General features: G+C 37.1%; 1 protein-coding gene across 3 annotated transcripts in view; it reads right to left on the bottom strand.

Annotated features, from left to right (window-relative positions):
• Positions 1–1,291: 1,291 nt before the first annotated feature.
• KCNK2 (potassium channel, two pore domain subfamily K, member 2) overlaps positions 1,292–17,898 on the bottom strand; it is a 251,022-nt gene continuing 234,415 nt past the window's right edge. For all 3 annotated transcript variants that reach the window (XM_011929417.1, XM_011929416.1, XM_011929418.1), the window contains exon 7: positions 1,292–3,546. In XM_011929417.1, the coding sequence (XP_011784807.1) occupies positions 3,229–3,546 (318 nt within the window). In that variant the 3' untranslated portion in view covers positions 1,292–3,228. The remainder of the gene's footprint in view (positions 3,547–17,898) is intronic.

Below are 17,898 nucleotides of genomic sequence, written 5' to 3'. Positions count from 1 at the left end.
TCTAGACCTCTAATTCTTAGGAATAAACATAATTCTTAGGAATAAAAATAGTTCTTAGGAATAAACAGCTATTTCAAATCTTCAGAATGCCTACATTTGTTTTTTGGTATTCCATTTAAAATTTCCCTAAGTCTCTTTGAACTTTAAGTTTTAACAGTCAAATAATTTTACTGATTTTTGACACAGAATTAGATGGGACTTGGTCTCTTATGTCATGTGTTCCTTAAAATTTGAGAAATAAACAAAGCCCTACACACTGTTCTTTCTTTTTCTGAAGGCTAAGATGCACATTATTCAATTCCCTCTTGGCCTCAAAAATTGTACTTTCTTCTGAATTGCAAGAGTGAAATACTGTTGGAAAACAAGGTGTGTCACATGAACTATGTAGCATAGTATATAGATCTATGTAAGAAATTGAAAGAACTCCAAAAGAACCACTTTTACATTTAGCATCCGTAAGGTTGGATAGAGAGCATATTCTAGAATCTACATCTAGGGATATAGATTAGGGAGTCCCTGATACTTTCTGGTCTAGTAGTTATTTTTCAAATATCTTTCCAGGAAAAACTACTCACTCTTATACTGGCCTAATGGAAAAATAAACTCACTAGAATATTCCACGTTTTGTCAAAATCTTTATCAAGGTTCTCCCTACAAGAAATAAACAAAATAAGCCTTGAGAAAATAAAAGTGATTTCAGTTAATATAATATACGCTTTCTTAAAATTCCCCTAATCCTAAGGATGATGTTGGGGGCTAGTTTTAGAATACTTACTGACCATCAAATTGTTTAGGAATTGATCAATAAATTTATGTAGGATATGAACAAGGTAAGCAGTCCAAACATTTGTGGTATAAGGTCTAGAAGATTGGTTGGTAACTACCTTCTTTAGACCTCAATATCACCGGGATGCTTAATTGTCTTTTCCTTACAAAAAAACATTCAGGCACCTGTGTTCAGCATTCAGTCTACTTCAGTGTCAAGACAAGGTCTAACAATGACAAAATATGACATAAATATACGGTAATATAATAGAAACAACCTTGAATCTATATGCGATTTCAAATATCTTATTTCAAAACTGAATTTCAGTATATTTGGTTTTCATGATGAGCCACCAAGGGAAACAGTCTGCATGTATTTAGCAAGGGTATATCAACACATCAAAAATATTTCTTAAATATTTTGAATAAAGGAGTGAGAAACACTCAGCATGAAAAGTAACATCCTGGAGTTCTACCTACCTAGATCACGTCTAAATTCTCAGCAGCAAGCAGGAGACTCAGAAAATGCTGACTTTAATTACAAACTTTATTTGTCAATACAATTCACAGTTTATACATGGTGCATTCCACCATATAAATTTTCGGAACAGTTATTTGAGGAAATGGGTGTAGCTTTCTTTCTAAAAGAGCCTGACTTTCTACAATTTTGGTTGGAATTTCTTTTTAACTTTATAAAAGTACTTTTAACAAATTAATTGAATATTTACATTTCTAGCTTAAATTTAAATGTTGGAAAATAAGCATCTATTAGTTTGTTTATTTTTAAAGATTCTGGGTTTTTCAGGACCCTAATCTGAATGCCAGTTATTCAGATACAGCTCCCACCCCCACACACAAAAGAGTAAAAGAAATCAGTTTGCAATTATATTTAGGGAAATTATTTGCTTTCTGCATTTTAAAAATTATATATATATACAATGTACAGCAGATCTAAGTATGAAAATAAAGGAAAGGGTAGCAATTTACGGGGTGCATTTACTGAAGTTTTTCTGAATCTTGGAACCATCCGAAGAATTACAGGATATAAAATCAAACTAAAAAGAATAATCAGCCTCTTTTATGTAAAAAAAAAAAAAAAAAAAAACACAGCAAACTCTCAAAATTTAAATTGTGCTATAACAGCTTTTTCTCTGATGTCAGAGATGAATTATGCCTGCAATCTGCATTTTTCCATGTGCAAAGTCACAGTGATCCCAACTTCAACTTCTGCCCTCACAGCCAAGTCACAACTCCGAAAGTACACCCACAGAAGGCTAGGACTGTGCCCTGCACTCACCACTGTGCCACCTCCTCTCATCTGGCAAAAGTCACCCAACGAACAGAAAATTATATAAGCTTTTCATACATCAAAAAGCAATTAGAAGCTGGCAGTATACTGTTTATTAGCAAATACTTGTAACACATTGTTTTGCTATTTCCTTTCTGTCAGAATGATAATTCACACCCACCGTTTTAAATCGCCTCCAATAATATCCATTTTTAACAGTTTTCTTCTGTCAGGTCATTTATATATTTATATAGATAGATAGATAGATTTTCTTCTTCTGCCTTTAAAAAAATGTATAGTTATTAATAAATGATAAATTCCAAATACTGCCAGGAAAAAGGGGATTGTTTGGGAGCAGCCAATTTTACCAGCCTGGTCATAATTACACTGTATATATGTACCACTGGTACCTGAGTCAAATAAATACTCAGAGGGGCCACCTCTGCACCTCATTTCTCTGCAGTGCCTTTAACACTAGGCAACGCTGAGTGTTGCTTCAATGTCCATGTAATTTGGCATCTATTTCTTCTTCGGGCATCATCACTTCAGTCATTTTACACACTGTTTCCAGCAGGGTATGGTGTTCAAATGGGAGAACTGGGGTAAAAGGCTAGAGAGGTGAGCCTAGGGGTGGGGGCAGGGAAGGAGAAACCACACATTAGCTAGAGAGGTTCTGTTTCTTCATAAGATAAGGCACTGACAGAAAATTTCTTAGGTAAAAGGCTGCATAAGAATTTCTTGTCATTTACAAAAAAAAAAAAAAAATTGTTGTCATCCATAAATGGTCCATATCTAGGCTCAGTTAGGTAGACCCTGAAAAGTTAAGAACTGATCCCTCAAAGCTACATTGTTACCAGAAACAATTCTAATTCATTCTGAGGCCTTATGGCACATTAGGGAAAGAGAGAGGAAAACAGTCTGGGCACAAAAAGGCATCAGACATTGCTTGTCATTCCACTCGTCAAAGAAAGTGGACCGTTCAACAAGCATCATCAGAAAGAAAGTGCTGGCTCAGAATTCCAAATTCTCTTGATGATAGATGACCATGATGGATGTATCTATTTTGTTCCCCCTTTGAGCTCATGCACAATTTAAAAAATGCTACCAGCAACAGTCATAAAGAGCATAGAGAAGTCCTCACCTATGGCTATGCCTAAGGTTATTTAAAGAGAGGGCTATTTGATGTTCTCAATCACAGCAATCTCTTCGCCAGCACAGTGTGGCGTCAAACCATTCAGATAGATACTCTCAGTCTTCAGTAAGGGAGGCAAGACATCCCTCTCGCTGGTCAGGTGGTTCACTGACAGGGTCCTCCTACAAGGAGTCAGCTCCTGATTGTGATTTCCAGCCAGTTCTGCCGAGAGCTTCCGCTTGATGGAGGTGGCACGCTGGAACTTGTCATAAATCTCCACACTCAGTCGCCTCCTGGTTTCTTTGAATTCGGCTGTGACGTTGGCTGTCCACTCAGCAGCATGCGCTCTGAACTCTCCCACCTGGAACATACAAGCAGAGAAAAGATAAAGATATCGACATGCCGATCAACATTTTCTGTGCTTTATCTTCTGTTCATTTTATTTTGGGATTTTAGAAAGAAGACTGGAGTAATCTTTTACAGCACTGGTGGTCTGAGAATTGATGAAATTAGGTGGGGTATACACAGCAGGATTCTATCTTATATAGATGTGGCTCTAACATTAACCTATGAACTTCAACTCTGTGAATCAAACTATATTTCAGGGGCTCTAGATGTGCTTGGTCTTTATACATGAATCCTGTCATTGAAATTTTTGATGCTATAAAAAGGCAATCTCTAGCTTTTTAAAAACATTTTTAGTATTTTTTTCATTTGTGCTTAATTTCAAGAAGTACTGGAATGTACAAAGGGCAGTAAGATATAGTAGAAGGACTAAGGCAGAATAAAAGAGTCTGCAATATGAACCCAGGTGACCTTGTTTAGTTCTGAAAACAGCAATGCTGTTTGCTCAGATGTCAACCTAGTTTTCAGAGATCAGAAATGGTGTGTGCAAGAGTGTTGTATCCAACCTCGTATTGGTCATTTAGGAATTCTCTCTTTCCTAACTAAGCAACAAAATATTTTGTTTCTGCTTTCAGGGAATGCAAACAAATAATAACTGTTAAGTCCACCTTGAAGCCCACTTGAGAAACAGTTAAACCCAAGGCACAGTTTCTCAATAAATGTTTGTGGAATCCGTGAAGTTACTCAACCTGTGGGCTGCCACCTCCTCAGCTGTAGAATAGACATCTTCACAGCACACACCTAACAGGATGGCTGAGCTAATGAACTGTACAAACTGCAAGATTTTATGCACTTATTATCATGTAATTCTCTTTTGAGAATTAAAGAAAAAATGTGCTATCAATCACCCTGAGTCCATCAGACATTTTCTTTGACCTCTTTCAAAACTATGTCTGTATGTTTGTGTCCTAAACCAGAAAATATGACCAATCCTATGGGAATCTTTGTAATCTCTTAACTAACCAGAACTTAATAATCTAGACTATCACTGAGAATAATCTCCTAATATGGAATAACTCCTCCATTTTCTTCTAGCACTTCTGTTTTCTGCTTGGGAAATCCACTGAACTCATTTCTTAAGTGACCCAGGCTCTCCTTTGCTTCGCAAGCAAACAACTATAGCTCTGTTTAATGTATTTAATTTCAGCCCTCTTGATTTTTGTTTTAAAAAATCAACATGGGAAATATAACTGATAGTTTCTAAATGTTTATACTTATCTGAATTATTGGCAGGGATAGATATGTATGTATATTATAATATGATGTGTACATATACTTGGAAGGAAGGCTATAGATTATAATGTGTGTGTGTATGTGTGTGTGTACTCAAAAACAGAAATGAAACTTCAAATATCCAAGGTGGATAGGAGGATGGTACATGGCAAATCAACTCTTTTTTTAATCCACACATAATCACACATACACATACATTTGGAGATCCACTTTTTATTCTAACAGGCCTTTATTTCCTAGTTATACTGTCCTAACAAGAAATACTTGCTTGATATCTAGGTCTGGCTCTGAAAAAAAAGCAAAGCTGGAAAAATAAGAACTCTATGGCATGTCAAATCAGCAAGATCAAGCTTTCCTTAACCACTGAGGCAACTTAGGGGAAGCTTGCTGGGAAAGAGGCGCAAAATCTACAGGAATTTATCCTGCAGATACTTATTGTTCCTATAAGGGAACCTGTCCAACTATACTTAGATATACAACTGATTACTGAATATGTAATTCTGTTTTGGGGGGACTCCCAGGTTAGGAAGGCACAGGCAGTATTTATCAGTGGTAACAAACACCCAGTCATTCGGATTTGGCTCCCTACAAATCCCATACACACTTACAAATAAACCCTCCCACAGTTTCTGTTATTTTTCTATTTTCCACCTAAGTCATGTCTCAAGTTTTGGGGCACAGTCAAAACTGATGGACCTAAAATGAAATCTGTTCCATCAGCTTTGTTTTGGTTACCACCACCCTCTTACCTCACAGCCAATCCTTCATGAACAGAAGGGCTGTGGACTTTCACAGAACCCGCCCCCACTTTACTTTGGTAATTGTATTCTTTTTTATCTTAAAAAAATATCTTTTTAATATAAAAGTCATAGGCTTTGTGCATCAAAATTCAAATGTTCACCTATGTACTTGCTGATTTTCTGTCTTTTCTAATGAGAATGTAAACTCTATATACATCCTCAGCACCTAGAACCTCGTATGTAGCACATTTCCAATAAGTACCTGTTAAATGAATAAATATATCACTGCAAATACACATACTCTGTAATCTCATACCACAATGATAGTAATTAGCAGTAGGATTTATAGCACACACGCTATCAATTGTTTTTCTTCTATCTGTATACACTAATCTTACTTTCTGCCTCTTCCATCTCAATTATCATCAATATTTTGCAAAGAAAAGGTCTTATAGTATACACATTGTTTTGTATGTAGCTTTTTTTCTCATCTAATTTTAGTCCTTTTTCCATGTTAGTACTCATTATTTCAGCTCATAGTTTATATCAGCCATCTAGCACTCCCCAAGGAGAATGGCTATGGCATGATTTAATCATTCCCCTATTGGTGAACATTTGGATATATTTAATTTTTTTAGCTATTAAAAATAACACTGCAGTGAATATTCTTGTACCTACACTTTTGCTAATGGGTACAAAGTATTACTGCAAGTGGAAACACTGGGTTGAAAAGCATGAGTATTGAGATGGCTTGACTGTGTTCCCACCCAAATCTTATCTTCAATTGTAGCTCCTATAATTCCCATGTGTCATGGGAGAGACCTGGTGGGAGACAATTGAATCACCAGGGTGGGTCTTTCCCGTGTTGTTCTCACGATAGTGAATTAGTCTCATGAGGTCTGATGGCTTTATAAAGGAGAGTTCCCCTGCATTTGCACTCTTGCCCACTGCCATGTAAGAAGTCCCTTTGCTCTTCCTTCGCCTTCTACCATGATTGTGAGGCCTCCCCAGCCACATAGAACTGTGAGTTCATTAAATCTCTTTCCTTTACAAACTACTGAGTCTCAGGTATGTCTTTACCAGCAGTATGAGAACAGACTAATACAAATATTTTCTGATTTTGCAGACACTGTGAATTTTCTGTCTGATTTTACAGGAAAGGCAGAACAATGTGCTGGATCTAAACCCCTAAGTTTGAATTCTGACCCCACCACATACTCATTGTGTGTCTTAGGGTAAGTTTTTTTAATGTCTTTAGCCTCATTTTCTCCTATGAAGTGGGGCAAACAATAGAATCCTCCCTATAGAGTTGATATAACAATCAAATAAGTTAATATATTTAAAAGAGCAACACCGAGCACATAGCAGGCACTAGATACACACACAAAATTTTGCACAATAGCATGACATAGACCTGTATTACCAGTGAGAGTCCTTTTTATTATGGGTGTTTATTGAGCAGTATTTTCAGACTCAGAACTCCCAGCAGCCTCACCATTTCTTTTCTACACACTTAGGTATAATCTCTGCATTTTTGTAGCAAAAAGCACCTTATCATTGGCACCAGCACAGAAAGTATTTCAAATATTTTAATCATCTCTTTATTGCAATTTGAATCTTAAATGGTCCCGATAAGTTGGACAAAGAATGAAAACGTTTCTTAGGCTTGACTGAATTTTCTCAGGAAGTTTCACAAAGTCACTGTGATCTCACAGGTTGCACTAATGGAAAACACACAGGAATCAGGAATATGTAGAGCTGAGTGCTTCTACCAGTTAGTGATTCCTGCCAATTAGGAAAAGGCTGAATGCAAGAAAAGCTCAGATATGTTGGAGTCCATAAATTATTAATACTTTGTTATCTTTAGCATTCAAGTTCTGTCAGAGGCTAGTATTTTTGTCTAATTTTGGAAACATATTTTTTCTCATTTCTGTAGAATTCCCAGAGGTGGAAAAGTAAACTCTGCAAATCATAAGAGCTGTAGTAACAATCTGTCAGAAATGGGGAGGGAAAGGTGGGGGGATGAATGGCAGCCTCACCTTCTAGCTGTATAACCACATTCTGTGTGCCCACAGCCATGCAATTTAACCTTCTTTGAGCTTAAGATTCCTTATCTATAAAACAGAGCTAATAACCTATTTCATACGGCAAGCGAACGAGATATATATACAGCCATGAGCTACATAATGATTTTTTGGTCTGCATATACAACAGTGGTCCAATAAAATTATAATACTATACTTTTACTGTACCTTTTCTATATTTAGGTATGTTTAGATATACAAATACTTACCATTGTGTCACAAGTGCCTGCAGCATTCAGTACAGTAACATGCTATACAGATTTATAACCTAGGAGCAATAGGCTATAGTGTACAGCCTAAGTGTACAGTAAGCTATACCATGTAGGTTTTGTAAGTGTGCTCTATGATGTTGGCACAATAGTGAAATTACCTAAAACCACATTTTCTCGTAACATAGCCCCATCTTTAAGCAATGCATGACTGTGTGTGTGTATATATACATACATATATATATGTGTGTGTGTGTGTGTGTGTGCATATCTGTGTGTGTTCTCAAAATATAAGGGGTTACACAAGTATTAATTATGATGATAGGTGAAGATTATATGGTTTGCCAAGGGTGTTTTAAGTATTTATTACTTCTAAGGTCTAAACATCTTTTAGGGGAGTGCAGGGCAAATTCACGCTATACAGAAATCTACCCTATAGCGGGTCACATTAGGGTGAGGATACACTGCCCCAATTTCCTAAAGATACTGAAAACAATACATTGACTCATAAAAGTGTGCACTTGGGCAACTCATCTAAACCACCAATAACAGTATATGTTCATTTCTTTAAAAAAATCTTATTTTTCTTTTCTTAGTTTTTTTTCTTTGTTCTGAGACAGGGTCTTACTCTGTCTTCCAGTCTGGAGTACAGTGGCACGATCATGGCTCATTGCAGCCTTGACCTCCTGGGCTCAAGCAATCCTCCTGGCTTAGCCTCCCAAGTAGCTGGGACTACAGTGCACACCCCCATGCCCAGCTAATTTTTTAAATTTTTTGTACAGATAGAATCTCCTGAGGTTGCCCAGGCTGGTCTCAACTTTGTGAGCTCAAATGATTCTCCTGCCTTAGCCTCCTAAAGTGCTGGGATTACAGGTATGAGCCACAGTACCCAGCCTGTTCCCACTTTGTTGTGCCCTTTCTACTATTCTTTACAATACTTTAGGAATATAACTGCCCAAACTGAAGCTTGAAAATCAGGAGGAAAAAAAGAGAAAAATAGAGTCCCTCAAAAACTAAACCAAGGCAAGAAAGAATTAATTATTCACATTCCAAAACAAAGAAAAAAGAAAAAAAATCTTGACCTTATATTATAGCAAGGGTGTCTAACCCTTTGACTTCCCTGGGCCACATAGGAAAAACTAGAATTGTCTTCGTCCACACCTAAAATGTACTAACACTAATGATAGCTGATGAGCTAAAAATAAATATATTGCAAAGTATCTCATAATGTTTTAAGTTTATGAATTTATTTTGGGCTGTTTTCAAAGCTATCCTGGGCCCCATGCAGCCCACGGACCATGGGTTGGACAAGCTTGGTTTATAGCAATGTAGTCATTTTTCACCAAATAACACATAATCCCCTAATGTACAGACTCTCATCTTTTCCTGGTGATAAAATTGTCTATTCAAACTCTAAAGATGCTTTTTTGTTTTCAAAGAAATTCAAAAATAAGTTCCTGAGAATATCACATTTATGTAAGTAAAATTTTTTCTTAATAGAAATAATGCTTTTGGTGTTCTGGGTAATTAAAATTAATCCTTGTGCATTAAAATACTTTTGCTTCATTGGATTTTTATAAAAAAATCTTTCAGCAGCTTAAATAGTATTTCATCTTCCTATAACCAAGCAATCTGCATTACTTAGTAAACCAACCTGAGGACAAAAAGTGAGCAAAAACAGCTCCAAAAAATCACAACGAATGTTCCTACAGGTCATGTTATTTACGGAAGAAAGAGGTCTTTACTGGAATTCCATATATTCTTAACTTTCACATGCTGCTCACAGCCCAGGTGATCTGATTTACAAAAGAAAAGGAAGGAAATGGAGTGCTATATATAAACAAGCACTTGTTCTCCGACTCTGCTGGAACTGTTCTCATCCACCTCCCTAAGTTCTCTGTCCTTAACTCGCCGGATCTTCACAGCTGCAAATGGTATGGCACTGCTCCGTCCCTCCCAATCAGTGTTTGCTCTTAATTTCCGAGTCAGCACACTCTCAGGGCTGTTGTCTTACTGTTCGGGTCAATTTTCTCAATCAACTTTGTAGCTTCATTTTCTTTTACCCTCCTCCTTAACTACCTTTGTTCTGCAGGGTTCTATTTTCATTCTCCTTGGATAATCACATCCTTCCGATTGTTTCAATTACCATCTATTTACTGATGACTCCCAAATCCATATTTCTAGGTCAAATCTTTACTGAATTCTGCATCTGTATAACTGACTGCTTATTAAGCCTCTTCACTTTTGATGGCTCCCAGGCATCTCAAACTTAACATGTCCCTAAGTGAAATCATTTAACTTCTTTAACTTTGTTTTTGTTGTTGTTGTTGTTACATTTAATATCGCATCGTGGTACCACTAAGTTTCCTAAGTTGAACTTCGATATAATCCCTTGCTCCTCCTCTTACTGAATCTTACATCAAGTTCTTATTCAAATTTGTTCACTAAAGCAACTCTTACATCCAGCTCTAATTCTTGCTAATTTGCTTCTTTTCCTCTCAATTCCTTCACTTCTTTCCATTCCTATTGTCAAAACTGTGGAAGAGTCCACCATTTTGGCTCATGTGCATTACTTCTGTGATCTGCTACCCAGTCTTACTGACTTAATTCCCTATCCCCTCAAATGCATTCTCCACGCAGCCACCAAATTGCCCTGTAATGAACACAAGTCAACTTAGTACTTTCCCCTGCATAAAACCAATTGATTCCCGTTTCACTTACAATAAAGTTCCAACTCGTTAAAGTGGCTCACGTAATCTAGGGCTTACCTACTGTTTCAGCCTCAGTTCTAATTACCATCTGTCTCAAACTCCACTTCGGGGGCCATCCTGAACGTTTCTTTTATTTCCTCAAAATCCTACTCTTTCTTTTGCTTTTGTTCATTCATTACCTGTTTTTCTCTCTGTCCAGAATGCTGTTTCCCAGCCCCTCTCTAGCATATTTCTTACTCATGCTAAACTGGACATCCTCATGGAGCCATTTCCTGATCCTCTAGAATACATTAGAATCATCTGCTAGTTGTGCCCATCCCCCCTGTACTTCCCTAGCGTTACTGCTCAACACAACTTATTACAATTACTAGTCTAATTCCTCTCCTGACTTCATGACACTAGAGAGTGTAAAGGTAAACTGAGGCTGGAGCCGAACCGGGAATGAAGACACAAGGCAAATGGCAATGAGAATAGCCTTTTATTAGGGCTTGCGGGCGAGGTTCCTCGGTCCAAAGGCGTGGGCCGAGGAAGTCGCGCTGAGGGAGGAGGGTAGGGGCTTCTTATAGCCTGAGAGGTAGAGAAGCTGGTTGTGCAAACAAGGCCTGGGGGGTCTTGAAACTACTAGGGCAGGAGTTGAGTAAGGCTCACGAGGAAGGGGTCTTTGGAAACTGTCAACCGAAACTACTGTTTACGAACTTGTGGAATGCAAGTGAGCTGCAGGTCATGGGGGAGTGTGGTTGCCCAGCCAGAACTCTGAGGCATGTAAGTCTGCCGTGTGTACAAGGGTGAAGGGAGTCTTTAACAAAAGGCCTGGTACGCCCGGTAACGCCGCCATATTGGGTCTAGATTCCTGCCTAACAGAGAGGATAAGTCCACCATATTCTATTCAGTATTCCCAGCTCCTAGAAGAAGGTACATCGTGAGAATTCAGTCAGACTTTGTTGGATAAATGGGTAAGTGAATAAAGGACAACCAAATAAATCACACTTTTGATACACAATCCAGTACAAAGAATCTGCTTCCTGGTTGACTCTGTTGGGGATAATCTTGATCCTCTCAGCAGGAAGATGCAGCCGGTGAAAAGCACTGACTCATAGCCATTGCTATTCATAGTAAAGGTCCAAAATATGTTTCCTCAAGCTAACTTTTTAGTCATTGCAGAGACTCCTCAGCATTCTAAGAAGCCTATGATGCTAATATCTCATTCTCAAAGTGAAGAACTTCAAGCCTATTGTATATATAGATCCTTTAAATCAGATTTTCTTTCTTTCTTTTTCTTTTTTTCCTTTCTCCTTACCAGCCCTCTTAACTCTTTTCACCTCTCTCACCACTTTTCATGACAATACTTCACCAGGCTATTCCAGAACCTGGACTTTATCATCTTTACGGAATGCAATCTGTGAAGTTAAAGAAAGGTTGGCCGGGCGCAGTGGTTCATGCCTGCAATCCCAGCACTTTGGGAGGCCGAGGTGGGTCAATCATGAAGTCAGGAGATTGAGACCATCCTAGCCAACATGAAGAAACCCCACCTTTACCAAAAATACAAAAAATTAGCCAGGCGTGATGTCATGAGCCTATAGTTCCAGCTACCTCGGAGGCTGAGGCAAGAGAATCGCTTGAACCTGGGAGTTGGAGGTTGCAGTGAGCTGAGACCACACCACTGCACTCCAGTTTGGGCAACAGAGTGAGACTCTATCTCAAAAAAATAAATAAATAAATAAAATTAAAAAGATACATTAACAATTTCACTTTAGAAGAATCACTAACATCTTCCTCTGCAACTATAAGTGTTAATCCTCTGATAGCTTTTCAATGGAGCAAAGTCTCATGATTCCAGAGGCCTAGCATCTGCCTCCTCAATAAAGGTTCCAAACCTTACTATCCTCAGGTTATCTAACATATCTCAAATAATATCAAGAAAGCCCTTGTCATGGTGGTAACGTAATTTAAAAACAAGCACTTGCCATATTTCAACATTTTTAGAGTAATTTTCCTGAAGTACATAAGATTGATAGGGTGGCCTAAGAAGGATAAAAGTTCCCTAATCTAGAAGTTCACGATTTATGAAGTTTACAGTAAGCTCATTTGTAACCATAAGGAATATTTAATCCTCCATTGACTCCAGTCAGCTATGTGGCCAATTTTTTTAAGGTAAGGACCATTGCTCTGTTTCTTATCAAGGTCAACTTTTCTTCCTACCTTCTCCACACTGCAACATCTTGGATTACTATGAGTATAGTAATTTAATGAAATAAGTTTAGTCTTCCCAACTAGATGGTAAGTCAATGAGAGAGGCTACGCATTCTATCAATTTCTTCTCCTCATAATAGTACCCAACATGGTAATTTGAATATCCCAGACTTCTACACACATTCTAACTGACTGGTGAGAGAAATCTGTGACCATTGACTGACACAGCCCTCCGCCTGTACAAAAACATTCTGGATATGCAAAGGTGATATTTGCATAGGTTCTCTACCAGTGTGTGTTGCTACAGTCTGAAGAGAAAGCAACTTATAAACTAATTTTAATCACACTAAAATCTTCACGTCCTTTGATAAAAGTCAATAATTTATAGAAATTAATTCTGACCACGAATTTTCAGCAAAGGAAAAGGCAAGTATGTAAGTAGATATTCTTTGAGCCATATTTTTAATAGCATAATCTTGAGGCTAATAAATGTCATATATGAAGTTAATGTTTATGAGAAGCCTGTCAGCTACTGAAACCATTTTTCTTACTACTATGGTTGTATTAAGTGATAAAAAAATTGCATTTTTACCAACTGATTATAGCTTTGTAAAATAATGGATGTATATAAGGATATACAAAATAATACTGAAGTTTATAGCATTATTTTAAATAATATCTTTCTTCTAAAAATGTCTAAGTATGAAATACAGTTGTTAACTGTCTTAATGATGAGGTGTGGCTGCAAAACCAAACATTCACTTGTTGCAGAGTAAACTCAACTTATTAAGTGATAAAAAATAAAATAAAATTGCATTTTTACCAACTGATTATAGCTTTGTGAAATAATGTATGCATATAAGGATATACAAAGTACATAAAAATGGAAACTATGGATTTTAGCAATTACCTATTGAGTATCTATTATATGCCAAGTCCTGGGCTTAGTGTTAGCTTTCTTGAAGTAAAAAGTTATTTTCGTAGTATTTTTATTCCCTTTTAAGTTTCCCTTTACTGATGTTATATTATACAGTAAACAGCATATCCAGCCCTAAATAAACCTTGTGGAGGCAGAGTTCTTTATTTTGTACTATTTATTTGCTCAACACAATCTAAGTATCAGAATTGGACTGCAGTTGCCCCTGATTCAGGTATCACAGTAAAAAAAAAAAAAAACCTGAAGAAGGTATTTAATTTTCAATGGTGTAAAGAAATTTAAAAATGATTGAGGTTATTTGAGTCTATATTTCCGAATTGTAGTTCTACACTGATGACTAAAGTGTAATTCATTATATTTTACTACACACACAGAGTGTGATTAAGGGTAGTTACCAGTCCTGAATTTCATGTTTGCATAATGTTTTCACTTCTGTAAGTTTCCTTGGCTCTCTCTAGCTCTACTCCAGGTCATTTGAGTAGTTATTTCCTTGTCACAAAAAGTATAACATGATTTAAAGAAAAATTTCAGTCTTTTCAGTTTGAAAAAAGATTTTTTTTACATTGTATTTTTTTAAGTGTTTGGTCTTTATCAACTGCATTTCTAAGGAGGTGATTTTCCTCCAAACAACTCTGCAAAATGCTAACTCCCTATTTTTGCAAGAAAGTAAAGCCAATTTTTGAGGAGCAGTACTTCTTGATACTTGTTCTCCCTCTGATGTTTTTGAGCCATGCATCTGTGATAGGAGGATGGGAGGACGTATCATCCTACCGTGACTTTTGATAGAACAGTGTCCAGAGTCAGTTTCACGTAAAAACATTTTCTCCACATGGTAGAAATGATTGGCTCCCCTCTAACTGGGGTTACCTAGAATTTCAGTGTTGAATAGTAGCTAATACCCAGGAGGTTCTCCAATTTTAGATAATGCTGTTGCATGAGTCCTGTTTTCCATAAAATTCAACCATCACCAAGAGATTGGACATCATTTCATTTTCAATATGCTGCTTAACTTATCTATATAAACTTAGACAACTCCTCAAATTTAGACCAATTCTAAACAAAATTATTTACTTAGCTTAATTATCTATTTCACTTTGACCTTCAGAGCCATCCAAAGCTTTGTTCTCCTGAACAAGGCTTTAGCACTCCCATGCCTTTCCATACATTGGAAAACCTAACATTCTCTGCTTCAGTTTTTTTTTTTTCCCCAGTATACTTTCCCCAACTACCTGTGAGCTTTGAAATCCTGCAATACTCTTTACAGAGTTTTGATTTCTGGTCATGAATAAAAGTATAAAAATCAAAATTTTCTAGTATTCTAAATAGTCCATCTCCAAAAGATGAGTATCCCAGCAGCATTATTACAATTATTTGCAGTCAGCCACCTTAGAATAGAAATATATGGTGTGATTTGGAAGCATGGAAACAGCAACTCTGCCAGGTGTTCTATGGTAAGAGAGCAATTCATATTTTCTTTCTCTCAAAGACCCTTCCACCATGCATTCCTTTGACTTACTGCCTTCCCTTCTCACTTTATGTACAAGGTCATTTTTTCCCCCCTTGCAGTCCTACAATCTTGTCTTAATCAGTTTCTTCCTATGGAGCTTATCTGTATTTTCATTTGAATTGGCTATACTTTCCCTTCTTAAGTGATCTTCAACTGACTATAAATAACTGTCGTTTGTCAAAGGTAAGCCAGTCCCTGTTCCAGAATCATCACTAGATAAGGGATTTCTACCTGAAACTCCGTAAGGTTTTTCCAATTACCAACAGCCAACTCAAGTATCGATAATACATTTTCTTCACCAGAAATAAAACTACTGAGGTCTTCTTGATCTTTGACTAGGATTTTTTTCCTGTCCCTTTTGACAGTGGGATTTTAAGTTTAATTTGCTTTTCTCGGTGCTTGAATGCTTGTATACCTTAATGCCTTGAGGAAAACTAAAATATTAAAAGTAGTTAGCTGAGTTAAAAACATCTCTCTAGTTAAATTTGTAAAAATAATTAGAAGCCTACTTTGCATTCCAATTTCAGTGGTTGCCTAGACTAAAATTCCTAATAATTATCATTAATTCATTTTCTAAAGTATTGATGTTACCTTGTATTGTTGAACTGCGCTGGTAAAAAGAACATTTCCAATTATTCTCTTTACCAACAGGTTTAAAGGAAAAAAAAAAAGCATAAAAGGATTATTTAAGTATCACATTATCTTGACAGAACAGTACATGATGTTTTCTCTGGTTGTCAGAAAAGTATATGTAATATTCATAAGGTCTCCTTAATCTAACCTGCTTTTTTTGGTTAGTAATTTCTCTACTTCTTAATATTACACATATTAATGTGACTGTGTAAAGATGAATTACAAGAGTACTTAATCTTTTTAAATAAAGACAATGTCAAGAAAAATAATACTAAAATTTATAGCATTATTTTAAACAATATCTTTCTTCTAAAAATGTCTAAGTATGAAATACAGTTGTTAACTGTCTTAATGATGAGGTGTGGCTGCAAAACCAAACACTCACTTGTTGCAGAGTAAATTCACCTTATTTTTGTCATCGTATCACTGAGCACCCTAGAAATTCTCTTCACTGCCCTGCTATTGGGGTTTCTTTAACAATCCATTTTATGAAGCTCATCCAAATTACACAGTATCTTACTGTATTGTAAAGATGATAATATAGTTTGGGTAGTTGTTCCCACCCAAATCTCATGTTGAATCTTAATCCCCAATACTAGAGGTGGGGACTGGTGGGAGATGTGTGGGTCATGGGGGTGGATCCCTCATGGCTTGGTGCTGTTTTCATGGTAGTGGGTTCTTGCCAGATCTGGTCATTTAAAAGTGTGTGTCACTCCCACCCCCCTCTCTCTTGCTCCTACTTTTGCCATATTACGTGCCTGCTCCCACTTTGCCTTCTATGAGGAGTAAAAGCTTCCTGAGGCCTCCCCAGAAGCAGATGCTGCCATGCCTCCTGTACAACCTGCAGAACCATGAGCCAATTAAACTTCTTTTCTTATAAATTACCCAGTCTCAGTTATTTCTTTATAGCAATGCAAGAACAGCCTAAATACAGATGAAGATACTGAGTTTCAGAAACAATATAATTTGTGTACTTAGATAAAATTTCATATACTATTATATGATTGAGTTATAGTAACTAGATACAGTTGATTCTTGAACAATATACATTTGAACTGTTTGGGTCTACTTATATGTGGATTTGGTTCTGCCTCTGTAATCACTGAGACAGCAGGACCACCCCCTCCCTTTCCCCCACTCCTATTAAACCTACTTAACATGAAGAAAATCAGAATGAAGGCCTTTATGATGGTTCATTTCCACTTAATAGTAAACATATTTTCTCTTTCCTATGATTTTCTAAATAATATTTTTATTTTCTCTAGCTTATTTTACTGTAAGAATATAGTACATAATAATATACAAAATATGTGTTAATTGTTATCAGTAAGGCTTCTCAATAGTAGCCTATTAGTAGTTTTTTTGTGTTTTTTATTTGTTTGTTTTGAGACAGAGTCTCACACTGTCGCCCAGGCTGGAATGCAGTGGTGCGATCTCGGCTCACTGCAACCTCCACTTCCCTGTTTCAAGCAACTCTCCTGCCTCAGCCTCCCAAGTAGCCGGGTCTACAAGCGCCTGCCACCATACCTGGCTACTTTTGGTATAGTAGAGACAAGATTTCACCATGTTGGCCAGACTGGTCTCGAACTCCTGATCTTGTGATCCACCCACCTTGGCCTCTCGAAGTGTTGGGATTACAGGCATGAGCCACCGCACCCAGCCACGTAGTTTTTTAAGGAGTCAAAAGTTACACAAAAATTTTTGACTGTGCAGGGAAAGGGGTCAGTGCCCCTCACTCCTGCATTGTTCAAGGGTAAACTGTTATTTGTCAGGACAATGTGGGAACTCTACAAGTACCACTGTCTGATGACTGGGGCGGTTGTAGTGATGAGGTGGTGGAGGGTAATCATCCGTTTGTTGTTCAAGTTCTTAAGGAATTAAAAATATACCAAGTCAGAAGTAACAAGTGAATAAAGAAGGGACTGCAATCTTAAAGTCATTTGCCATAGGCGGGCTTGAACCGAAGATGGCCAAATAGGAACAGCTGCAGTCTCCAACTCCCAGCGCGAAAGACACAGAAGACCGGTGATTTCTGCATTTTGAACTGAGGTACTGGGGTCATCT

The sequence above is a fragment of the Colobus angolensis genome, unplaced genomic scaffold, assembly GCF_000951035.1.
Source record: "Colobus angolensis palliatus isolate OR3802 unplaced genomic scaffold, Cang.pa_1.0 Scaffold81, whole genome shotgun sequence".
NCBI classification, from domain to species: domain Eukaryota; kingdom Metazoa; phylum Chordata; class Mammalia; order Primates; family Cercopithecidae; genus Colobus; species Colobus angolensis.
This window is presented reverse-complemented; position numbering and strand designations above follow the sequence as displayed.